Source organism: Hemitrygon akajei, chromosome 6 (genome assembly GCF_048418815.1).
Source record: "Hemitrygon akajei chromosome 6, sHemAka1.3, whole genome shotgun sequence".
In the NCBI taxonomy this organism is placed as follows: Eukaryota; Metazoa; Chordata; class Chondrichthyes; order Myliobatiformes; family Dasyatidae; genus Hemitrygon; species Hemitrygon akajei.
In genome coordinates this window covers 183,559,832-183,586,875 of record NC_133129.1, presented here as the reverse complement: position 1 = coordinate 183,586,875, position 27,044 = coordinate 183,559,832, and the positions used below count along the sequence as shown (strand labels likewise).

At 42.2% G+C, this 27,044-nt stretch overlaps 1 protein-coding gene across 4 annotated transcripts in view; it reads right to left on the bottom strand.

The window, feature by feature from the left end:
* btbd10b (BTB (POZ) domain containing 10b) overlaps window positions 1-27,044 on the bottom strand; it is a 113,463-nt gene that overhangs the window by 58,041 nt on the left and 28,378 nt on the right. The window contains exon 1 of one of the 4 annotated variants that reach the window (XM_073049905.1): window positions 18,723-18,873. The exons of the other annotated variants lie outside the window; for them this stretch is intronic. Within the exon in view, the coding sequence (XP_072906006.1) occupies window positions 18,723-18,838 (116 nt within the window). The 5' untranslated portion in view covers window positions 18,839-18,873. Of the gene's footprint in view, window positions 1-18,722; window positions 18,874-27,044 lie in introns of those variants that run through there. 4 annotated transcript variants of the gene reach the window in all.

The window sequence follows — 27,044 nt, the reverse complement described above, 5'->3', positions numbered from 1 at the left end:
TGACCTCACAATCAAGCTCATTATGATGTTGCATCTTATTGTCTGTCTGCACTTTCTCTGTAAATGTAATAATTTATTCCACATTTTGTTGTTTTCCCTTGTCCTACCTCAATGTACTGATGTAATGAAATCATCCATGTGGGTGACAAGCAAAAGGAAGTATTTCACTGTGTATCAGTACATGTGACCATAAGTCAAATTAAACAATTTACTGTAAATGAGTGGTAGAATTTGGAGGGTAGGTAGAGAGGAATTTGATGAGAATGTGGTAAAGGCTGGTTTGGATAGGACTGGTGTAAACATGGTTGCTTACTTAGCCACCTGGAATCTAAGTGACAAGCACTTTCCTTCCATGACATCACTTTAGAACAGAGGTGAGGACAAATCTCTTTTGCCAGAATTTCTTCTGTGAAATTCAAAGCTACTGACGGCTGTGGAGGACAAGTCATCGGTTATGTTTGAAGCAGAGGTTGATAGGTTCTTGATTAGTAAAGGTGTCAAAGGCAGGAGAATGGGGTTGAGGGGGATAATAAATCAGCCACAATGAAATGGCAGAGCAGACTCAATGGGCTGAATGGCCTAATTCTGCTCTTATGTTTTAGGAAACCAAAAACAAATGTCCATAACTTGAGAAAAGAAAAGTTAAGAAATCAACTATTAGGTAGGTGTAAACGTCTTTATACAATGATCCTCAGATCTTCATCCACAGTCTAAAAATCCGTTATACATTTACATAGATTCCAATTAACAACATTTTTAAAACAGAATAATTTAGATTGAGGTTTATTTATGATATGTGCATTGAAACATACAGTGAAATGCGTGGTTTGCATTAACAACCTACACAACTCAAGGATCGCCACCCATTCCGATGCTATGGTAGTTAACTTCAACAAGAAACCATGCAATTTATTTATTTAAAAATATGAAATCTGACCTTAAATGCTGGTGCAACATTGATGCTTTTAAATATAGGATTGAAGGAACTGAAATATTGGGCTCTGAATGAATCTGAACATTTATTTTTAAAAACTGACGCGTAATATTAGAAATATTTAGAAATTAAACTACTTATAGATTATATCCACGTTATCAGTTCTCTATAGAACTGTGCATAAGGAAACTGGACCAACAAACCAAAGATAATGAGTTTGAATCCCAGGATTAAAAAAACTGGACTATGAAGTGATGCGATTTTATTTTGAGATACAGCAGGGTAACAGGCCTTTCTGATCCAATGAGCTGCACCGCCCAATTACACCTATATGACCAATTAACCTACTAATCCGTATGTCTTTGGAATGTGGGAGCAAACCAAGGAACCAAGAAGGAAACCCATGCAGTCATGGGATGAACATACAAACTCCTCACAGACAGTGGTGGGAATTGAACCCTGATTGCCACCGCTGTAAAGTATCACACTAATCGCTACACTACCATGCATGGTTCATGGACAAGAGGGGTTTAAGAGGACTACAGGCCAAGCATGGGCAGGTCAATACAGTGGTCTTTTCATTCCACCTGGCATGATCTTCTGCTGCTGTAGCCCATCCTCTTCAAGGTTTGACGTGTTGTGTGTTCAGAGATGCTCTTCAAGATTCAAAATTCAAAATTCTTGAATATCATTTCTAGTACACGAGTGCAATGGAGAACAAACCAATTGTTACTCTGGATCCGATGCAGCACCAACTCCTTAGAGACAGCGGTGAGAAATGAACTTGGTCACTGGCACTATAAAGTGGTACTCTCATCTCTACACTATCAACTCACCCCATGTGTAATTTAAAGAACACATGGAAATTGATGCAATGCCCTAGGTACCAACCCTTATACAAAATACATGCAAAAATACGTCCATTTATTTCCAATTCTACCATACTATCAATAGCAATCAAAAGTTATTCACTGCTGTGTCTGCTAAAGCCCAAGGCACAAACTTGGAAGGAAAGCCAGAGGTTCGGCATCAAAGTGGTATGACACAAATATAGCATGATGCATAAGTGATAAAACACAGTTTATGGCTCCAGTTACTGAAGCAGCCAATTTAAAATGGAAAAATCATCCAAAGAATATTTAACAAGTGGGACTACAGGATTCAGGACACCCCAAGAATTAATTTAATGGACAACAGAGGTCAGTTCTTTCTCAGCCAAACTGACTCATTTACCCATTACGGTAACTGAAACCGAATTTTGTTTTTACACTTTTCCCACGTCAAGTTCAATTTTATTGCCATCTGACTGTAAAAATATACAACCAAACAAACAAGGTTCCTCCGGATCATGGTGCACCCGAAGATCATACACAGCACATAAACCAAAATATTCCCATAAATAAGTTAATAAAATGCATGTAGTGTGCAACAGGTAAGCAATAAACAGATTGCTGTCCTGATGATGAGGTCTCGGTGGTGGCAGGGTATTCATTAGTCTCACAGCCTGAGGGAAGAAGCTGTTACCCAGTCTGGCAGTCCTAGTCCTGATGTTTCTGTACCTGCTTCCAGATGGTAGTGGGTCAAAAAGATTATGGAATGGGTGGTAAGGACCCTGAACAATGCCTCGGACCCTTCATCCTCCCATAAATTTTTTTTAAGAAACTACTAACTGGCTGGTTTTAATAGAGGGGTCAAAGAGATTATGGAATGGGTGGTAAGGACCCTGAACAATGCCTCGGACCCTTCATCCTCCCATAAATTTTTTTTTAGAAACTGCTAACTGGCTGGTTTTAATAGAGGTTCAAAGTTCAAAGTAAATTTATTATCAAAGTACATACAGTCGGCCCTCCTCATCCGCGAATTCCACATCTGTGAATTCAACCAACCTCGAATTAAGAAAACCTGGAAGTGCTCTTCCAGCACTTGTTGTTCGAGCATGTACAGACTTTTTTTTCTTGTCATTATTCCCTAAACAATGCAGTATAACAACTATTTTACATAGCATTTACATTGTATTAGGCATTATAAATAATCTATAGATGATTTAAAGTATACGGGAGGATGTGCGTGGGTTATCGTGGATCTGATCCAAAAAAATCCAAAGTTCTCTTACTAAGTAAGTCAGAACAGGTACATCCGGTATTATTTAGAGTCAGTTAGTCAAACGTTTGTCTTAGTATATAGCATATATTTTACCTTTCTATGCATGTAAAACACTTAAGAACGTATGTTTCAGCGCCGGGCTCTGGAACCAGTGACAGACCACTTTCGAGTGCGCATTCCATCCGTGCCGGGTTGATGTGGAGGATCAAAAACTCAAAACCCCAAAACCCAATCATTAAACCACTGTGTTGCTTCGTAATAATTGCAGCTTTCATCGGGGCAGGGCCTTTCTCACTTTATCCTTTAAAATTGTTCCGATCGTTGACCGACGTGGCCTAACACTTTTACAATGACCAATGGCGTTTCACCTTTTCCCAATCGCTTTATTATTTCCACTTTATTTTCAATCGTGATCGTGATTAGTTTCGTGAACAGAAACACTGCAGATTCAGAGCTCCACCGCTGGGTCATAATGTCCATCACACTGAGACAGGTTAAATAAGGTCTGGGGTTCCACTGGGTCCTAAGGTCTACCGCACTGAGACAGGAAGGTCTGGGGTTCTGCTGGGTCCTAAGATCCACCGCATTGTGACAGGTTGAATAAGGGACTTAAGCATCCGCATTTTTTGGTATACCAATCCCTCGTGGATAAGGAGGGCCGACTGTATATGTCATCATACACAACCCTGCAGGCATTCACAATAAATCAATGAAAAACCACACACAAAAACTGACAAGCGGCCAAAGTGCAAAATAGATAGATAGATAGATAGATACTTTATTCATCCCCATGGGGAAATTCAACTTTTTTTCCAATGTCCCATACACTTGTTGTAGCAAAACTAATTACATACAATACTTAACTCAGTAAAAAATATGATATGCATCTAAATCACTATCTCAAAAAGCATTAATAATAGCTTTTAAAAAGTTCTTAAGTCCTGGCGGTAGAATTGTAAAGCCTAATGGCATTGGGGAGTATTGACCTCTTCATCCTGTCTGAGGAGCATTGTATCGATAGTAACCTGTCGCTGAAACTGCTTCTCTGTCTCTGGATGGTGCTATGTAGAGGATGTTCAGAGTTATCCATAATTGACCGTAGCCTACTCAGCGCCCTTCGCTCAGTTACCAATGTTAAACTCTCCAGTACTTTGCCCACGACAGAGCCCGCCTTCCTTACCAGCTTATTAAGACGTGAGGCGTCCCTCTTCTTAATGCTTCCTCCCCAACACGCCACCACAAAGAAGAGGGCGCTCTCCACAACTGACCTATAGAACATCTTCAGCATCTCACTACAGACATTGAATGACGCCAACCTTCTTAGGAAGTACAGTCGACTCTGTGCCTTCCTGCACAAGGCATCTGTGTTGGCAGTCCAGTCTAGCTTCTCGTCTAACTGTACTCCCAGATACTTGTAGGTCTTAACCTGCTCCACACATTCTCCATTAATGATCACTGGCTCCATATGAGGCCTAGATCTCCTAAAGTCCACCACCATACAAATAAATAATACCAAGGACATGAGTTATAGAACACTTGAAAGTGAGTCTATAGGTTGTGGAACCAGTTCAGTGTTGAGGTGAGTGAAGTTATTATCCACGTTGGTTAGGGAGTCTGATAGTTGTAACTGTCCCCAAACCTGGTAGTGTGGGACCTAAGGCAGAAGTTAGAGGAGTGGCAAAAGCCAGCCAAGAAAGCAACTTTCCGACTGGTACCCACTTCTCAGAATTTACGTGTTTAGCATCAGAGTCAGAGTTATACAGCATAGAAACAGGCCCTTCAGACCAACACACCCATGCTGACCATGGTTCATCTGGGTGACACCCATTAGTCTGTGTTTTGTCCATTTCCTAAGCCTTTTCTATCCTGGTACTTATCTAAATGTGTCTTCAACATTGTAATAGTACCCACCACTATGCTACTCGGACAGATTATTTAACATAAACAGCACCCTTTGAAAAATTGCCCTCAGATTCCCTTTATATCTTTCCCTCGCATCTTAAATCTATGTCCTCTGGTTTTAGTCTCTGCAACCCTGGGAATAAGGCTGTGACTATCCACCTATTTAGGCTCCTCCTGATTTTCAGATTCAGACTTATTTTATTTATCATATGTACAATAATGTGCAAAAGTCTTAGGCACTCTGGACTTTTTATATAAATTTTGTTTTAGATGGTTATTTTTTAATCTTCTGCATTAGTGTGCGAGTAGAAAAGAGCAAATTTTACATATCCAAACATACATCTTCTAAACATTAAATGTTATAGAGAATTATTTGTAGTTAAAGAAAATAACATATTAAGTAATAGACCACTGTTCAAATAAAAACTTTTTTACTTTCTAGGTATAATGCCCAGTGAATGATTAAATAAAGATAACAAACAGGATGCTAACGATCAACAATTTTCAGTTAGAACCATGAACAAGATTCAGTAAGCAGAGCTTCACTGCAGATTTCTCCAAGTTGGACAATCAATGTGAAGGAGTGCATAAGAGCTAGCTTTCAGTCAGGAAGGCGATCAAGATTTTGCAGGCAGCACTTCACGGCAGATTCTCTGAGCTGAGTGACCAAACAGCCAAAGGCATTCATTAGGAAAGGCCAATTTAAAAAACACAGACGCAAGCAGAGCAGTCATTCTTACAGTACGCCAGTGTTTAGAGCGGCTTTGGCTCTTCAGACTTCAGCGAGGACTGGCTTAGGTGAGGTTAAGTATTTGGTAAATTTCTCTCTCCCTGTCCTTATTTGTTCATTCCTTATCTGCTAAAGCATAGTAGTTTAGTGAGAGTGGCTCCAGAGGCAGTGTTTGTACTGTGTGTGGGAAGTGGGAAGTCTGGGAGACCTCCAGTCTCCCGGATAAACACATCTGCACCAGGTACACAAAGCAGCAGCTCCTGAGAGAATGTGTTAAGGAACTGGAGCTACAGCTCCAAGTCCTTCAACTGATAAGGGAGAATGAGGAGGTGATAGACAGGAGCTACAGAGAGGTAGTTACCCCTAACTTGGTGACTGTCAGGAGAAGGAAGGGAACTGCACAGCCAGTGCAGGGTACACCTGTGGCTATTTCCCTCAATAATAAGTATACAATTTTAGATACTATTGAGGGCGACAACCTACAGGGGAGCCACAGTGACTGGGTCTCTGGCACCGAATCTGGTGCTGTGGCTTGGAAGAGCAGAGGTGACGAGGACTGTAGTATTGTTAGGAGATTCTCTGGTCTGAGGAACAGAGAGGCGGTTCCGTGTGCACGATAGACACTCAGTTGGGTATGCTGTCCCCCTGGGGCCAGGATCAGGGACGTCTCAGATTGGGTCCATGGCACTCTCAAGGATGAGGGTGAGCAGCCACAAATCTTGGTGCATGCTGGCACCAGTGACAGAGATAGACAAGATGAGGAGGCCCTGAAGAGAGATTTTAGGGAGCTAGGTAGAAAGCTGAGAAACAGGGCCTCCAGGGTAGTAATCTCTGGATTGCTGCTTGTGCCTGTGAGGGTAGGAATAGGAGGATTTGGCAGGTGATTGCCTGGCTGAGGAACTGGTGCAGGAGGCAGGGGTTCAGATTTATGCAGCTTGGGATCTCTTCTGGGGAAGCTATGATCTGTACAAAAGGGACAGGTTACACCTGATCCACAGGGTGTCCAATATCCTGCAGGCAGATTGTCTACAGTTGTTAGGGAGGCTTTAAACTAATTTGGCGGGGAAATGGGAACTGAAGTGATAGTGCTGTAGAAGGAATTGAACTGGGCAAAGAACAGCCAAACTAAATGGTGGGAGTGTGGCAGATGTGACAGTTTAACCTTCAAATCATCAATTCTTACACCATGACATGATTGAGCATAGCAACAAGACACAAGGTGGTCATTCTGCATCAGCAAGGTCTCTGCCAAGTAGAAATTTTACAGCAGACAGGAGTTTAAAGATGTGCTGTCCAAACTCTTCTGAAGTAGTACAAAGGAACTGGCAAGGTTAAAGACCAGAAACGCAGAGGTCGGCCAGGAAAACTGAGCGAAACAGACAAGAGGAACATTAAACTAACGTCACTTCTAAATAGGAAAAATCCAGCACTACTACAAGGTTTGAACTCAAAGAAACCACTGGAACCCAAGTACACTCCTCTACAGTCCGGAAAAGTCTGTCATAAGTGGTCTTAGTAGAAGAGTTGCTGCCAAAAGTCCCTTCCCTCAAAGTGAAAGCAAAGCCAAGAGACTAGTGTGCAAACAAAAACACATGGAACTGGGATGCTGAGCAATGGCAACAAGTGCGCTGGACGAGTAAAAATTTGAAAATGTTGGCTTAAATAGGATCAGTTTGTCCATAGTAGAGTACTACATGAATGAGTGTCTGCAGCCAACAGTGAAGCATGGAGGACATTCCTTGCAGGTTTGGGGCTGCATTTCTGCAAATGAAGTTGCTGATCTGGTCAGAACTAATGGAATCTTCAATGCTGAGAAGTACAAGCAGATTCTCTTCCATCACACAATACCATCAGGGAGGTGGCAGATAGGTCCCAACTTCATTCTGCAGCAGGACATTGATCTCAAGTACATGGCCAGGGTCATAAAGAACTACCTTCAGTGAAATGAAGAACAAGGAGTTCTGCAACAGATGGTGTGGCCTCCACAGAACCCTGATCTCCACATCAACAAAGCTGTCTGGTATTATCTGGAGAGAAAGAAGAACTGAGACAAGTTCTCCAAGATACTTGTAATAATCTACCAGCCAATTTTCTTATAAAACTGCACTACAAGTATACCTAAGATAGTTGATGCAATTTTAAAGGCAAATGGTGGTCACACCACATATTGATTTGATTTAGTTGTTTTACAGTTTGCTGCTCTTCATAGAATTTTTTTTGATATATGAAACTTATCATTATTTTTGAAAGCATCTTCATTTTATAGTTTTTTTTACATTTGCCAAAGACTTTTGCCAAGTACTGTACAACCAAACATACAGTGAAGTGCAGTATTTGCATTAACAACCAACACAACCTAAGGATGCTCTGGAGCCAGTCTGCAAGTGTCACCACACACTCTTGTGTCAACAAGAGTCTTTCCTATGAGGGGGTATAACTGCAAGGCAGGAGCGATTTGAGATCAGAGTTTTCCTTCACCGAGATGAACTACCAATCATGACTGATGAACCCCATCTGCCCAAAGCAACCTGCCTTTGCCCCTTCTTCTGTCAGTAGAAACAGTTCCACTGGGCTTGGTAGCTGAGCCACACATGATGAACAAGAGCTAGACTTGGTTGTCAGAGTCTATTTGAGATGCGTGCCATTTGGGAGAATTTAATAGGTAGTGGGAGCTTATCCCCACTGCCATGGCTATAAGGAACCTCAGCACCTGTGTGTAGAGTTACAACATGATATCCCAACTCCTATCCTCAATGCTGTGACTGATGAAGGCAAGCATGCCACAGATTTTGTCATCTGAATGTTAGGTCGATCAAAAGAAATGAAATTGCCTTAGTTAATAGTGAGGAACGTTTAATAATTCTGCCATGGACAGTCCCAAGTACATTATCAAAGTATGCAGCAATTATACAACCTTGAGATTCGCCTGCTTACAGGCAGCCACAAAGCAAGAAACCTGAAAGAACCCAATTAAAAACAGACCAACACTCAATGTACAGAGGCAGAAGAAAGAAAAACACAAATAATGCAAACAATGAAAGCAAGCAACAGCATTCCGAACCAAATTGAGTCCATAGACCCAGAGCCGGAGGAGGCCCATAGCCTCGATTTCAAGTTCATCATATAACGGGGCAAGGAGCCACGAAGCTCGCAGACATGGAGTGCATAGTAACCTGAGCAGTCTCACAGCCTCAGCACCATGAGAAGATGAGTGAAAGAGCGAGGGAAAAATCTGCCTGACCCTCACCTCCAGTCCTGACACCTTGTCTTTCCAGTCTGTCTGGGTTGGCATATAAATCGTCCAAGCACTGGGTTGTGCCTCGCTCTAGAATCCAGGCCCCGCAGCAACGATATGCTCTGGTCCTAGACCTCACCACCCAGCCTGAAGCCATTCTCAAATCAACTTGGCGCCTAAAGCAATTCAAACTCACTCTTGGTTTTGATGGACAAGCACTGAAACTCCTCCACCACGTCTCCTCTACTAATCCCTCTCTCCAGTTCCATTCTCGATGACTCTGAAACCATCTCAAGTACATTCCACTCTGACTTTGCATCGCACCAGCACAGTTCATTCGAGCTTCACCTTCTCTTGCTTCTTCATTGTTTGTGGTGATAATTTACCCAAATTTACCTCAGAAAATGTGTTATTAGTAATGCTTTTTAGTCATATTCCTAGACCTTTGAACTACCAGTAAGCTGCCAACCAGTGTCATTTTAAACTCAAGCCTGGCTGCAAAATAAAAAGGGTTGGGCATGGGGCTAGCAATCCCATCCCAAAAGAATCCAGAGCTACAAAAACGTCAGCAGAAGCTCCAAAGACCTCATCCCTGGGAGAGGAAGGATACACCAAGAAGATGGGTTACACCTGAAGACACTGAAAATCTTGGCCTGGGCAAAGGTCTCTGGCAAGCTGCTGTCAGTGGCCTCTGCACCAGCAGGGGTAAGGGGCTTAAGTAAATAACTTTGAATCCTACTACACTACTCTATGAGATGGAAACTTTTACAATTAATATTTCATCATCAGACTTGTATGTATATATACAAATGCATTTTTTGAACATTTACAAACATTTTGTTCATATTCAATGCAAACACTCAAGGGATGGTGAATTAAACCAAGGGACTTAAAACATCTTGCTTCCTACTCTTAGCTGTTCTTCTCCTAAGTGCACAAGGAGAAAAATGGAACGTACTGAGGTGAATAAAACCTGAATGTTTCTTTCATAGCAAACAGTATCTCACTGAAAGAATAGTCCACAAAGCAAAGCAATAAAATGTGTGAGATGTTGCTGCAGAGAAAGAAGTGAATCATCTGAATGTTCAATGTCACAAGTCAAAAAGCCTCAGAGCGCAGAATTTGGCCAATCAGCCCATCAAATCTTCTCTGCCATTCCATCATGGCTGATTTATTATCCCTCTCAACCCAATTTGCCTGCCTTGTCCCTGTAAACCTTTGATGCCCTGACTGATTAAGAACCCATCAACCTTTGCTTTGCATATACTTGATGATTTTAAGAACAAGTTCTTGAAATTAAGAGTTCTTGCACAAGGCACAGAGAGCACATTTAAGATAGTAAGTAAACATACAGTCACACAAAAAATAATAATCTAGCCCAAGTCCCTAAGTAGCATGAGCTGTAGATTGATGGTACATGTATGTTGTACTGGATGCTGGAAGAACTCAGCAAGTCAGGCAGCATTCCTGGACATCATAAAGGGTCTCAACCAAAATGTCGACTGTTTATTCCTCTCCATAGATGCTGCCTGATCTGCCAAGTTCCTCCAGCACTTTCTGTACGTTACTTAAGATTTCCAGCATCTGCAGTCTCTTGTGTTCTTGAAATTAAGAGTCCGTTTACCAAAATGTTCATGAAATATTAATTGACAATAATTTCAGCCCTCTAAGTGCATCACTATCAGAAACTGTTTTCACTGCTACCATTAAGAGGTGGTACAGGAGCCTGAGGTCACATACTCAATGTGTAGGGATCAGCTTCGTCTCCTCTGCCATCAGATTTCTGAACAGACCATGAAACCCATGAACGCTACCTCACTTTTTTGCACGACTTATTTTTTTGAAAAAATATACACACTCAGTGACCACTTTATTAGGTGCCGCATGTAAAAAATAAAATGGCCTCTGAGTGCATGTCCATGGTTTTCCATTGCCATAGCCCATCCACTTCAAGGTTCGATGAGCATTCAGAGATGCTCTTCTCCACACCACTGTTGTAATACATCTGAGTTACTGTTGCCTTCCTGTCAGCTTAAACCACCAGTATTAGTCATTCTCCTCTGACCTTTCTCATTAACAAAGTGTTTTGCCCACAGAACTGCCGTTCACTAGATGTTTCTCGTGTTTTGCACAATTCTCTATAAGCTCTGGATATAGAAAATAAAGTTTTTATAGATGATAAAGTTTCAAGTTAGATAGAGCTCTTATAGATAGCGGGGTCAAGGGATATGGGGAGAGGGCAGGAACGGGGTACTGATTGTGTATGATCAGCCATGATCACAGTGAATGGCAATGCTGGCTAGAAGGGCCGAATGGCCTACTCCTGCACCTATTGTCTATTGTTTTGCATGAAATTCCCAGGGGTTCAGCAGTTTCTGAGAAACTGAAACTATCCCATTTGGCACCAGCAATCATTCCACAGTCAAAGTCACTTAGATTACATTTCTTCCCATTCTGATGTTTGGTCTGAACAACAACAGAACCGCTTGACCAAGTCCGCCACGTGCGTTGCTGCCACCTGATTGGCTAATTTGCATAATTGAGCAAGAGTGCATGTGTACCTAATAAAGTGGCCACTGGGTGTCCATTTCTTGGAGCAGCTCACTATGGGCTGCATAAGCACATGATGCATGCTAGTTCTTGAAGAAACGTGGTTCTAGGACAACATCCCATGCACCATCAATCTACAGGCCATGACACAGATACTCAGGGCCTTGGGCCATTTTCTATTTTTTTGTGGCTATGTTTTTCTCCTTTGATAATTATACATGCTATATGTGCTTTGTTGAATATGTTACAACTGGTGGTGTGTCTTGCACCTTGCAAACGAAACAGAGGAATGTTGTTTTGATTGGCTGTATTCTCGTGTATGATAGAATGACAATTAAACTTGAACTTGCATATTTGCCTGTACTGCTGCCACTAAACAAACATGCATGTCTGTAATAATAAACTTGATTTTGATTCGAAGCTGAAGTCATTTTTGCACAATGTTAAAAAGGTGAAGTCCTTGAAAATGATGGAAGTCATAGGTTCAATCTCGTATTGTGAGACTCTGCAGGTTAGTAACATTATTCTGGGAAAAGGCCCGAGGGTGATACTGTTGCTGTGGTAAGCCAAAGAAAGCCAAATCCTGGATTATTCATGTGCATGCTATGTTTGAAGGATGGTGCTGGGCCATCACGGACACTACACACCACCAAGATTTGGGTACACTGGCTTCATCCTCAACAAACAGAATATCCCAATGTCTAACCATTTTAATTCCTCTGCCCATACCCATTCCACATCCACCGTCACAATGAGGCCAGTCTCAGGTTGTAAGAGCAACACCTCATATTCCATCTGGGTAGCCTCCAACCCAACGACATGAACATTGATTTCTCTACTTTCCAGTAATATCAACCGCTCCTCTCTCTCTTTTTCTATTCCCCATTCTTGTTCCCCTCTTACCTCTTCTCACCTGCCCACCACCTCCCTCTGGTGCCCCTCCTCCTTCCCTTTCTCCCTTGGTCCACTCTTCTCCATCAGATTCCTTCTTTAGCCCTTTACATTTTCCACTTATCACCCCCAGCTTCTGATTTCATCCCCACTCTCCCACACATCTGGTCTCACCGATCACCCTCTAGATTGTACTCCTTCCCCTTCCCCCACCTTCTTATTCTGGCTTCCTCCCCTTTCCTTTCCAGTCCTGATGAAGAGACTCAGCCTGAAACATCAAACCTTTACTCTTCTCCATAGATGCTGCCTGACCTGCTGAGGTCCTCCAGGATTGTGTATGTCACTCTGGGTATATTTATTTTCATCAACAACCAGTATTCCTATTTGGGTGCCATGTGGAAGTATCCAGCCATAGTTACATTTTAAGGTAATGAATCAGTGACCAGGAGACAGGTAACATAGGTACAATTGAAAAACTGAACTTGTTTCATTTTTAAAAATCCGGTCTGTAACTCTCCAAAGACTATTGATTTATTTATTTAGAGATTCAGCATGGAACAAGGCCTCCTAGCCCACTGATCTGTGTGGCCCAGCAATCCACCAATTTAACCATAGCCTAACCCCACGCCAATTTACAATTAATTAACCTACTAACCTGTATGTCTTTGGACTGTGGGAAACAGGAGATAGTTGACTTACTCTTCAGTAAGGACCTCCAATGCACTCTGTCAAAGTAATGGCAAGCTCCTGAATCACAGAGTGGTCAGAGCACCAAACCAGACCATTCAGCCTATCAATCTGCACCAATCCCAGATGGTCCCAATGCCCTGCAAGTTCTCTTTGCAGATACTTACCTTGCTTCCTTTTAAATGCTACAATTGATTCTCACAGCACTACTACCCCTTGGCTGTGCCTGACAGTAACAGAGAATAGTTTTGTAAAGAGATTTAGCTTAATTGGTCACATGTACATTGAAACAGCGAAGCATACAGTGAAATGTATCATTTTGCATCAATGACCAACACAGTCAGAGGATGTGCTGAGGCAGCCTGCAAGTGTCACCATGCTTCCAGCACCAACAAAGCATGCCCACAGCTTAGACCATAAGACATAAGAGCAGAAGTAGGCCATTCGGCCCATCAAGTCTGCTCTGCTATTCAATCATGGGCTGATCCAATTCTTCCAGTCATCCCCCCTCCCCTGCCTTCTCCCCATACCCCTTGATGCCCTGGCTAATCATGAACTATCTATCTCTGCCTTAAATGCACCCAATGACTTGGCCTCATAGCAACAAATTCCACAGATTTACCACTCTGACTAAAATAATTTCTCCACATCTCTGTTCTAAATGGACGTCCTTTAAACCTGAAGTCATGCCCTCTTGTCCTAGACTCCCCTGCCATGGGAAATAACATTGCCAAATCTAATCTGTTCAGGCCTTTTAACATTCGGAATGTTTCTATGAGATCCCCCCTCATTCTCCTGAACTCCAGGGAATACGGCACAAGAGCTGCCAGACGTTCCTCATACGGTAATCCTTTCATTCCTGGAATCATTCTTGTGAATCTTCTCCAAACTTTCTCCAATATCAGTATATCCTTTCTAAAATGAGGCCAAAATTGCACACAATACTCCAAATGTGGTTTCATGAGTTCCTTAAGAGCCTCAACATCACATCCCTGCTCTTGTATTCTATACCTCTAGAAATGACCGGCAACATTGCATTCACCTTCTTCACCATCGACTCAACCTGGAGGTTAACCTTTAAGGTATCCTGCACAAGGACTCCCAAGTCCCTCTGCATCTCTGCATTTTGAGTTCTCTCCCCACCTAAATAATAGTCTGCTTGTTTATTTCTTCCACCAAACTGCACGGCCATACACTTTCCAACATTATATTTCATTTGCCACTTCTTTGCCCATTCCCCTAAACTATCTAAGTCTCTCCGCAGGTTCTCTGCTTCCTCAACACTACCCGTTCTTCCACCTATCTTTGTATCATTGACAAATTTAGCCACAAATCCATTAATCCCATAGTTCACGTCACTGACATACATTGTAAAAAGCAACGGTCCCAACACTTACCCCTGTGTAACTCCACTGGTAATTGGCAGTCAGCCAGAACAGCCTTTATTCCCACCCTGTTTTCTGCTGATCAGCCAATTCTCCACCCATGTGAGAAACTTCCCTGTAATTCCTGCTTATCTTGCTAAGCAGCCTCATGTGCGGCACCTTGTCAAAGGCCTTCTGAACGTCCAAGTACACCACATCTACTGCATCTCCTTTGTCTACCCAAGCTTGTAATTTCTTCGTCCGGCTTACTAAACTGAACCCATACATCCTTGGGATGTATGAGGAAACTGGAGCACCTTGGAGAAAAACCAACCAGTCATGGACTCCTTAAACACTGGTGAGAATTGAAGCCGATGCTTTGCTGTAAAGCATTATGCAAGCCTACTCTACCATGTCACCATGAACACTCCCCTTGTAAAAAAGATCCCTTCTTGTCACTTTTAAATCTTCTGCCAATTATCTTAATACTATTATCTTACTAGAGCTCACTGGTATCACAGTCAGCATGGAGGAGATGGGCTGTATGATTCTATTGGCTTTTTTACCCCTTTATTTCCTCTATACTTCCTACAGGATGAGAAAAGGCTACAGAAAAGTAATAAATTCAGCTAGCTCCATCATGGGTACTAGTGTCCCCAACATCCAGGACCCCTTCAAAAGGTGAACTCCATCATTACGGAACCACATCAGCCAGGATGTAACCTCTTCTCATTTTTATCAGGGAGGAGGTACAGGAGCCTAAAGATGCGCACTCAACATTTTAGAACAGCTTTCCGCCCCCCATGCCATCAGATTCCTGAATGAACAATGAACCCATGAACACTTTTGCACTACTTTTTAATGTTTGATATATATACTTTCGTAATTCATTGATTTTTATTCATGTATTACACTGTAATGCAACTACAAAACAACAAATTTAACCTGTTTCCGATTCTCATGATTTTAAATACCTAGAGCTGGATAAAATACTCCAGCTGTGACAAATTCACTGCTTTATAAAAGATCTTCATGATTTTTTTGTTTTCTACCATATGGTGTTCTAACCATTTTCTCAACACATCCTTCCACTTTCTGAGAATGATGCAGTTATGTCCCCAGATCTGTTATTTCTATTTTGGAAATGTGCCCTCTAGTTTATACTGTCCTCAGCCCATTTTTCCTGTCAAAGTGGATTACTCCACAATTCTTGGCATTGAAAATTATTCACCGTCCATCTACCCATTCCGCCACTCTGTTCATGTTTACATCAGCCACGAATTTAGAAGTATGAGTCATTTATGTATGATAAAAGCAATGGTCCTAGTACTAACTGTACACTTCTCTCTGCCTGAAAAACAACCTTCCATTACTAGTAGGCCCTATTCTGCTTCAGGTTAACCATGGATGTTGCATCCCAGCTGTCTACATGATGCACAAGCCAGGGCAGTATGATATGGAGAGCAAGCTGCTGCCCATGCAGCCGGCTTCTCCTTTCCATGCAGCTGATAATCCAAAGGATCAACAGAGACCGATATAGTTTGGCACCAATGGCATCGCAGGAGCTGCCAGTCAGTGTGGAACTCAATGTAGGACTGCCTTGAACATTGTTTTTCATTTGCCACTCCCTTGCCCATTCTCCTAATCGGTCTAAATCCTTCTTCAGCTTACCTGCTTTCTCAACACTACCAGAAATGGATCCTTTTATTCCTACTTGCTGCCTCCTACCAATCAGCCAAAGCTCTAACCATGCCAGTAGCTTTCCTGTAATACCATGCGCTATTAACTTGGTAAGCAGCCTTGTGTGGTACCTTGTTAAAGGCCTTCTTAAAGTCCAAATATACAAAATCCACTGCATCCCTTTTATCTATCCTACATGCAATCTCCTCAAAGAACTCCAACAGGTTCATCCTTACTAATCAGCCTCTGATTTAATTATACTCAGTGACTTGACCCCCATAGCCCTCTGTGTAATGAATTTCACAGATTCACCATCTCTGCTGAAAGAAATTTCTCCTCATTTCTGTTCTTCAAGAACATCCCTCTATTCTGAGGCTGTGCTCTCTGGTGCTAGACTGCCCAGAGGTGGTGGATGTGGAAACATCCTCTCCACGTCCACTTGGTCCAGGCCTTTCAATATTTGACAGATTTCAATGAGATCTCCTTTCATTCTAAACTCCAGATCCAAAGCCATCAATTATTTCTCATACATTATTTATTTATTTATTTATTTATTTATTTATTCATTCATTCGTTCGTTCGTTCCTGGGATCATTCTCATAAACCTTCTTGAATGCCAGTACATCCTTTCTTAGATGTGGGACCCAAAACTGAGCACAAAAGCAGTCCAACCAACACCTTATAAAACCTAAACAATGTCCTATATTCTAGTCCTCTTGAAATGCATTTGACTTTCTTACCACCAACTCAAACAGCAAGTGAACCTTTCGGGAATCCTGCATGAGGACTCCCAAGTCTCTCTGCACTTCCATATTTGGTCCCTGTTTAGAAAAGTGTCTCCCCTTTTATTTCTTCTACCAAAGTGCATGACTAGACACTTTTCTACACTGTATTCCATCTGCCACATTTTGGCCCTGTCTAAGTCAACACTAAATAAGCATGAGTGAAAAAGTGACAGAAGGTTGCTGATGTGGACAGAGGAGGGGTGAAAGGTTATTCACGCAATGGACAAAACACCATAACCAGCCATTGAGTGAAATAACTCATTTCTCCACACTGATCTCTAAACTACTCTATGTGCCCTCAAGCTGTGTCTCACCCAATTTCTAAACAACACAGTAATGCAAATTCAGCAAAGTTGTCTGCTCACACTATATTGACGTGTTTGCCGCATAATCGGGTCAGAAAAGATTCTAAGGCCACAGACTGGAAGATCTGCCAAACTCTTCACCGGAGGAATATAATTAGCAAGTGTCATCCTTATAAATCACTCACATACTGCGGAGAAAAGAACTGAAGTTCCGACATTGTGTAACAGTCTGGGGAGGATAAGAAAGTTGACACATTTAAAATAAAAATAGGACAAATAGCTGGTAATTTTCATGGCGCTGGCAAGTACTGAATAAACAAACTATTTGAATACTACTTGCCAAATCAATTAATTAATCACTGATGTGCCTGATACTAGCTCAGAGTAAACAGTAATGTTCCAACTGGTCAAAATTGTTCAATCTCCCTTGAACAGTGCAGAATCTGAAATTCATATTGAATAAAAAGGATTCTATAAAACAAAATTCAGATTGTTCTACAAAAATAGGCCATCTTAAATTTAAAATTGAGCTTCCTTATTAGTCAAACCATGCATCACTTCAGCCACATTTATGGTTCAGACCTGCCATTGCAATCTTCTGCTATCAGATAATGTACTAAAGTGGACAGCAGAGGAAAATTAAAAAACTAGCTGCTTCCTCAAGCAACACACACACACACACACAAAATGCTGGAGGAACTCAGCATCCATGTAAATCTTCTCTTCAATGGGAGTTCAGTGAGACCCTCTCTCTCTGCTCCCCCTCTGGGATCTCTGCTGTCCTCCAATACTTTGATCCTACTTCCCCTCCCCCCACATTTTTATTCTGGCATCTTCCTCTTTCCTTTCCAGTCCCGAAGAAGGGTCGTGGCCTGAAACATTGACTTTTTACTCATTTCCATGGATGCTACCTAACCTGCTGAATTCCTCCAGCATTTAGTATGTGTTGCTCTGGATTTCCACCATCTGCAGAATCTCGTGTTTATGTTTCCTCAAACAGGATACCCATGTGGATCAGTGGAAAAAAAGAATCAGAGCACTATGTATATGAAAACTATTGGCTTGTGGCAGCTTCTACAAATACAAGGCTTGTTAAAGATCAAACCGGACCATTAACTTAAACAGAATACCATCTAGGAGGTTGCATCTCCGGGCTATCGTCCTGAATTAAACTCAAGCTTTTAGGTTCTTCAGTCCTAATAATTGTCTCTGTCTGAACAACAGATTAAACTGTCTCCATTCCACTCAAACTCATTTATAGAATCCTTTTAATATTCGACCACACTGTTTTATCTATTGACTCTGCCGGATCTGCTGAGTTCCACTGTATTTTGTGTGTGTTACTCTGGATTTCTAATATCTGCAGAATCTCTTGTGTTTAAGTTGTTTTTACACATTGAAGTTAGTACATCTAAATTTTATTTCTCAATCCAATTAAATTCTGTTAAATTTTTATTTAAATGTTTTTATTTGTTAAATTTTAGTACATCTAAGTTTTATTTTCCATTCCAAATCAATATTAGACAATATTTCCTTCCACAGATAATTGCACATACCTCGATGTCAGTGGAAGGAAACAGCAGGAAAAAGATTTCTGAATGCAAGACCAGTATAAAACCCAGTACAGTCGCACTTGTAGACAGAAGGCAGCGCTGGCAGCATCTTTGGACATCACTTTTGAATCTCAGCATCTCCGCGACCCGTACTCATCACTCCCCTGCCTTATTTATGAGCTTCGGGAGCCCTGCAGCAAACCACTGCATCGTAGAGCCGCCTTCAGAGCCCTCAGCTCTCAAGCTGCCTGATTCACAAGGTAACCTTTCTGTGCAGGCTTTCAAATCAGCCACAAATTTCAATCACTTCTCTGGCAGTTGCTGCCTCGGAAGTGTGCCGCTGTGTAGGCTCTGACGTCTGGAGCACCACACCACTACCAGGAGCCTCCTTTGTTCCGCATTTGTGACTGCAATTACTCCAAGCAGAAGTGAAGGTGCTGTAATTTAACATCAGATGCACCAAGACTTCTTTTTTTCCCTTTTCCCTCCCTCCCCAGTCAGCGACCAGCTGCTTCGACAACCATCTGTCAAGCATTGCTTTGTGTCATTAGAGCCTACATGGAAATGAAATATTCAAAATATGTCACTGTTCCACCCACTGAAATCAGGAGATGCACAATTTTTCCACAAAAATGTCTCATAATTAACAACATATCCTAAAAAAATCAATAAGGATATAAACATCATGAAGGTTCCCACCCTTGCCACCCTGATCATGGACTGCTTGTCCCACTCCCATCAGGGAGGAGGTTATGTAGTATCCACGCCAGGACTACCAGACTCAAACACAATTACTTTCCCCAAGCAGTGAGGCTGATCAGCACCTCCACCCACTAACCCACCCCTCCACACCCCCAAACACCACTACTTTATCATTTCCTGTCAGTCACCTTATGTACAGCCACTCCTGTGCCTAGCGTCACTTTATGTCATGCAATCAATCTGTGTATAGAACCTATCTTATGTATTTATATTGTTTTTTTTATTATTGTGTTCATTATTGGATTGTTTTTTGTGCTGCATTGGATCCAGAGTGAATTATTTTGTTCTCCTAACACTTGTATACTGGAAATGGCATTAAACGATATTGACCAAATATAAAATTACGATTTGAAGAGAATGAATGGTTAGGAAACATGTATAGTACACAAAGAGAGTCTTTTGCCCTACTTGAGCTAATCTAATTAAAAGCTTTTGATTTAGACCCATTGGCCCACCCTAAACCCACAAGCCTGCTGACAAAAATGAACACTTTAAAAGCACTTTAATAACAGAGGATATCATTGCTTAGACAGGTTTTGCAATGGCACCACAAGCAATTTCTTTTACATTGGTCTCACGAGCACACAGCACAGGGTGACATTGAGGAATGTGGTCTATATTAAATTATTGAGCTAAAATGAGCAGATACAAAACTGCCCTTGAGACAAGAAAACAAAGTTTGTTCTTTTCAGTTTCTGGACCACATGCTGAAGTGAACAGAGTTCAAAGCAGGTAAGATAGAAAAGTTACAGGGATGTTGCCAGGACTTAAAGACCCGAGTTACAGGGAAAGATTTAATAGGTTGGGTCTTCACTCGCAAGATTGTAGGAGAATCGGGTAAGGTTTGATAGACGTATACAGAATTATGAGGGGTATAGATAAGGTAAATGCAAGCAGGATTTCTCCAGTAAGGCTCAGTAAGACTACAATTGGAGGTCATAGGTTAAGGGTGATAAGTGCAACATTTAAGAGGAACCTGTGGCAAATTTCTTCATTCAGAGGCTGTTGAGAGTGTGAAATGAGCTGCCTGCAGATGAAGTGGACATGAGCTCAATTTCAACATTTTAGAGAAATTTGGATGGGTACATGGATGGAAGGGGTATGGAGGGCTATGGTATAGATGCAGGTCAATGCAACTGGGCTGACTAGATAGACTGAAGAGCCTGCTTCTGTGCTATAGTGCTCTATGACTAACTGTAAAGTGATTCTCATCTGGGGAGCAATATGTAAATACAGTATATGATGTGATTCCACAGTAAATTATATAATATTTTAAATCATAGATGAAGGAAGAGTCTTTTATATCCATAAACATAACATCTATAACACAGAGTCGTAAAGTTGACAAAAAGTAGCACATGGGTTATTTAAGATTATGTACTTAGGCAATGTTTAAAAGTGTGATGTCAGGTTAGTAAAAGGACTGTGCTGCAAAGCCAGCTCCGTCTGAAGAGAGCAGTAGGGTTAGGATTGCTCTCCTATTTGGGGAGCTGATAGGGGAGGACACAAGGGAGTACAGAAACAGCAGACTGAAATGAAAGGAGCAGGTGGGCAATGAGAAGTGGCAGACGGCTGCATTTATACTGACACTGTGGGTTGCACAAACACAGAATTTCAATACAGCACCTCTTGAAGTTGGCTTGTTGTTGTACTTTAGGAAATGCGGAACTGTACTGGTAATTTGGTATATTATTGTCGCATGTACAGAGGTACAGTTGAAGCGGTTAGTGTAACACTACTGCGGCACCAGTGATCAGAAGATCCAGGTTCAATTCCTACTGCTGTCTGTAAGGAGTTTGCACGTTCTCTCTGTGACTGAGTGGGTTTCCGCCAACATTCCAAAAAGACTCACTGGTTAAGGTTAGTAAGTTGTGGGCATGCTTGGGCAAGTTTCTGTGTCATGTAGCTTGTTAGGATACTCTCTACTGCACATCTGCAGAAGGATGCTAGTATAGGTGTGCATAGTTCAGCTCTCTCCAGCTTCCTCCTCATTACTTATCAGGGAGGAGGCTTGGGTACCAAGAACCAGGGGTTCTCAACCTCTTTAATGCCATGGACGTCTAGCATTAACCAACAGGTCCGTGGAACCCAGGTTGGGAACCACTGCTGTAGACCCACACTCAACATCTTATGAATAGCTTCTTCACCACCATCAGATTACTTAATGGTCCATGAACACCATCTCCTCACTATTTTACTCTCTTATTGCACTATTTTTAAAAACATATTCTTGCACCGTACTGCTGCTACAAAACAACAAATTTCATGACATAGGTCAGCGATGATAAACCTGACTCTGACATTCTGAAATGATGTACAGATTGAATTCAGTTTAAATACTCTACAGTCACGGCTCCTAAAACATAAGAGTGAGATTTAAACAAAGACTAGTTCAACGTCTGCAGCTTGTCTGAACATTAGTTACACAATGAAGAACATCCCAATCTGTCACACAATTTACTTTTATACAGCAACAAAAGTGTAGTAAATGTAACACAACTCTTCTCTAATATGTCAGTCAAAACTTGGCATTAAGCCATAACTGGAGCTGTTTGGAGAGATGACCAAATGTGTGCTCGAGGACAGCTTTTAAGCACCATAATCATAAACAAGAGATTCTGCAGAGGCTGGAAATACAGAGCATCACACACAAAACACTGGAGGAACTCAGCAGGTCAGGCAGCATCTATGGAAATGAATAAACAGTCAACGTTTCCGACTGAAACCCTTTTATTAGGGCTGGAAAGGAAGGGGGAAATTCTCAGAATAAGAAGGTGGGGTAGAGGGGAAGGAGATCAAGCAAGAAGGTAAGGGGTGAAACCAAGTGGCTGGGGAGGGGAGGTGGGAATAAGAAGCTGAGAGATGATAGGTGGAAAAGGTAAAGAGCTGGAGAAAAAGAATCTGGTATGAGAGGAGTGTGCACCAGGGGGAGGAGATAGGCAGATGAGAAGACGTAAGAGACCAGAGTGGGGAACAGAATAGGGAAAGAGGGGGGAAAAATTACCAGAAGGATAATGCCACTTCTAGAAGCATGTCTAACAGTGCTGAGACAACAGACCTCAGATGTGGGAATCTGGAGCAACTGACCTTCTTCTGGAGGAAGCTGGGGGTCAAGCAACATCTCTTAGGATAAAGAGATGTTGGACAAATTTGGTTTCCTTCTCTGGAGTATCTGAGGCTAAGGGGAGATATTCCCCAGCGTAGAAATGTCAAATACTAGAGGGCATGCATGTGAGGTGAGAAGAGGAATCTTCAAAAGAAATATGGGGGACAAGCTTTTATTATACACAGTGGTGGATGCCTGGAAAGAGCTGCTGAGGCGAATGGTGGAGTAGATAAAATAATGTGATATATTAATGATATTTAATAGCGGGCTCCTTAAGGTTGTTTTAGGCGGAGACGGTAAAAACGTTAAGTTCCTGCTACTTATTAAGTGCTCTCAATGGTGTGTGTCTCAACTAGCCTCTGACAACCAAGTCCAGCTCCTAGTCTGCACATGTGGCTTAGCTACTAAGCCTAGCAGAACAGGAGAAGGGCAGAAGCAGGTTACTGGCACCTTAAAACCAGTCGCCTCGGGCAGTTAGGGCTTGTCAGCCATGGTCGGCAGCTCATCTAGGAGGAGGAAAACTCTGATCTCAAATCTCTGATGCCTTGCCGTTATACCCATTCATGTGGAAGGCACCAGTAGTAAACCCCGGAGAAAAAAATCTGAAGTTGGAGACCCTAAGGCAGTACTATGTTGAGTTCAATGCTGACTGGCAACTCCTGCAACACCGCTGGTGACAAACTATATTGATCTCTGCTGTTCCTTTGGATTCACTGGCTGTGTGGAGAGGGGGCGCCTGCTGCACGGGCAACAGCTTGCTCTCTGTATCATAATGCCTTGGTTTGCACATCACGTAGACAACAAGGACAACAGTATCCACGGCCAAGCCCAACCAATTCATTTAAGCATGAATGTACACAGAATGGAGGAACATGGATCATATTCAGGTAGCAGAGAATTTAATTCTGCGTCTTGTTCAAAGTGTCTCAAAAGGATCTGGTTCCTGTACTGTACTGTCAGATGCCATATGTATTTCTGAACCAGGAGCCACTACAGCCCAGCAAACATAGGGTAACAGGTGACATGAATGATTCAAGTTTCAAACCCCAAAACCCAATAATTAAACCACTGTGTTGTTTAGTAATAACTGTAGCTTTCATCGGGGCAGGGCCTGTCTCACTTTATCCTTTAAAATTGTTCCGATCAATGACCGACGTAGCCTAATGCTTTTCCATTGACTGACAGCGTTTCACCTCTTTTCAATCACTTTATTATTTCCACCTTTATCTTCAATCGTTACCACGATTATTTTCATGACCAGAAACACTGCAGATTCAGACCTCTGCCGCGGGGTCCTAATGTCCAACGCACTGAGACAGGCTGAATAAGGGACTTGAGCATCCGCGAATTTTGGTATCCGCGAGGGGTCCCAGAACCAATCCCTCACGGATAAGGAGGGCCGACTGCAGTGTGTATTAGAAAAAAGTGAGGTAGTGTCCAAAGCTTCAATGTCCATTTAGGAATCGGATGGCAGAGGGGAAGAAGCTGTTCCTGAATCGCTGAGTGTGTGCCTTCAGGCTTCTGTACCTCCTACCTGATGGTAACAGTGAGAAAAGGGTATGTCATGGGTGCTGGAGGTCCTTAATAATGAACACTGCCTTTCTGAGACACTGCTCCCTAAAGATGTCCTGGGTACTTTGTAGGCTAGTGTCCAAGATGGAGCTAACTAGATTTACAACCTTCTGCAGCTTATTTTGGTCCTGTGCAGTAGCCTCTTCATACCAGACGGTGATGCAGTCTGTCAGAATGCTCTCCACTGTACATCTATAGAAGTTTTTGAGTGTATTTGTTGACATGCCATATCTCTTCAAACTCCTAATAAAGTATAGCTGCTGTCTTGCCTTCTTTATAATTACATCGATATGTTGGGACCAAGTTAGATCCTCAGAGATCTTGACACACAGGAACTTGAGTCAGCTCACTCTCTCCACTTCTGATCCCTCTATGAGGATGGGTATATGTTCCTTCGTCTTACCCTTCCTGAAGTCCACAATCAGCTCTTTCATCTTACTGATGTTGACTGCAAGTTGTTGCTATGACACCACTCCACTTGTTGGCATATCTCACTCCTGTACACGCTCTCGTCACCACTTGAGATTCTACCAACAATGGTTGTATCATCAGCAAATTTATAGATGGTATTTGAGCTATGCCTAGCCACACAGTCATATGTATATAGGGAGTAGAACAGTGGGCTAAGCACACACCCCGGAGGTGCACTACTGTTGATTGTCAGCGAGGAGGAGATATTATCACCAATCCGCACAGACTGTGGTCTTCCGGTTAGAAAGTTGAGGATCCAATTGCAGAGGGAGGTACACAGGCCCAAGTCCTGTAACTTCTCAATCAGGATTGTGGGAATGATGGTATTAAATGCTGAGCTGTAGTCAATGAACAGCATTCTGACGTAGGTGTTGGGTGTTGTCCAGGTGGTCTAAAGTTGTGTGGAGATCCATTGAGATTGCGCCTGCTGTTACCAATTGTGGCAATAGGCAAATAGCAATGGGTCCAGGTCCTTGCTGAGGCAGGAGTTCAGCCTAGTCATGACCAACCTCTCAAAGCATTTCATCACTGTTGATGTGAGTGCTACTGGGTGACAGTCATTAAAGCAACCCACATTATTCTTCTTAGGCACTGGTATAATTGTTGCCTTTTTGAAGCAAGAGGGAACCTCCGCCCGTAGCGGTGAAAGCTTGAAAATTACCTTGAGTATTCCCGCTAGTTGGTTGGCACAGGTTTTCAGAGCCTTACCAGGTACTCCATCAGGACCTTCTGCCTTGAGGGTTCACTCTCTTTAAAGACAGTCTAACATCAGCCTCTGAGACGGAGATCACGGGGTCATCAGATACAGCAGGGATCTTCACAGCTGTAGTTGTGCTCTCCCTTTCAAAGTGTGCATAGAAGGCGTTGAGTTCATCTGGTAGTGAAACATCACTGCCATTCACGCTAGTGGGTTTTGCTTTGTAGGAAGTAATATCTCCTCCAACCTTGTTCGAAATTGTCTTTTCACCCTTGAAATAGCCCTCCGCAAATTATACCTGGTTTTCTGGTACAGGCCTGGGTTGTCAGACTTCAATGCCACAGATTTAACCTTTAGCAGACAACGTACCTCCTGGTTCAACCATGGCTTTTGGTTTGGGAATGTACAGTAAGTCTTTGTGGGTACACACTCATCCACACGGGTTTTAATGAAGTCAGTAACTGCAGCATACTCATCCAGATTCGAAGAGGTATACAGTGCAGTCCACCAATTCAAAGCAGGTGCTCTTGTGCTTCCTTGTCCAGACCTTCTTGGTCCTCACTGCTGGTGCTGCAGTCTTCAGTCTCTGCCTATACTCAGGGTGGAGAAGTACAGCCAGGTGATCAGACTTTCCAAAGTGAAGGCGTGGAATAGCACAGCAGGCATTCTTGATGGTGGTGTAGCAATTGTCCAGTGTGTTTTTTCCTCTGGTATTACAAGTGATTTGTTGATGGTAGTTGCTTAGTGATTTTTTCAGACTGGCCTAGTTAAAATCTCCCAAATGATGGTGAAGGTGTTAGGGTACACTGTTTTGTGCATGTTGATCCCATTACTCAAATCATCTAAAGCCCACTTGACATTGGCCTGAGGTGGAATGTAAATTGCTACCAAAATGACTCCAGAGAACTCCCGTGGTAGCTAAAAAGAATGGCACTTTACTGCTCAATATTCCAGGCCAGGTGAGCAGAATTGGGACACCACTGATATATTTGTGCACCAAGAACAGCTGATCATGAGGCATACTCCTCAGGTGTCCAGCTTTCTCCTCAGTAGCACATTATGATCGGTGCTACACACAGATCGAGTGAACTCAATTTCATGCATCTTTTAAAGTTTTGTATAACATTGGAGGCTGCTGTTTGGCCAGAAGTCTATGCTAGGTCTCCAAACGATCTCATTTCTTCACTTCCTCACCTTTGATCTGCTGTTACTCATATCTAAGATTCAAAAGCCCAACACCTTCCATTCCACCATTATGAAATAAACCTCTTGTATAATAAAATGTATTTGTTGGAGTGGGGTGTCAAATTCTTATTTTTATTGTAATTTCACTTCCTATGGTTGCTTTTATTTTTAAATAATCACTTGTATGCAGTGGATTCTAGTTAATTGGGACCCATCATGACCAGTATATTTTGGCCCAATTACACGGCTGCCCCAATTAGCTGAAGTTTCATGGAAATAGTTAAAAAGGTATAAAAAAAAAAGACAAACTACATTTTAACTGAATAACAAACTATGTATTTAAATAAAGTACAGAACAAATGAAAACACTGCTTTTGGAGTTTCAGTCCGTTGCAGCTGAGAACCACAACTCCATCCAAGGTCTGTAATATTGTTTTTAGTAACATCGCTTTAGTAAGATTTATTGAAATTAAACGGACTTCAGAAAGGATAAGATGAAGGAAAACACACTAGTCCTCAGAGGGAGCAGAAG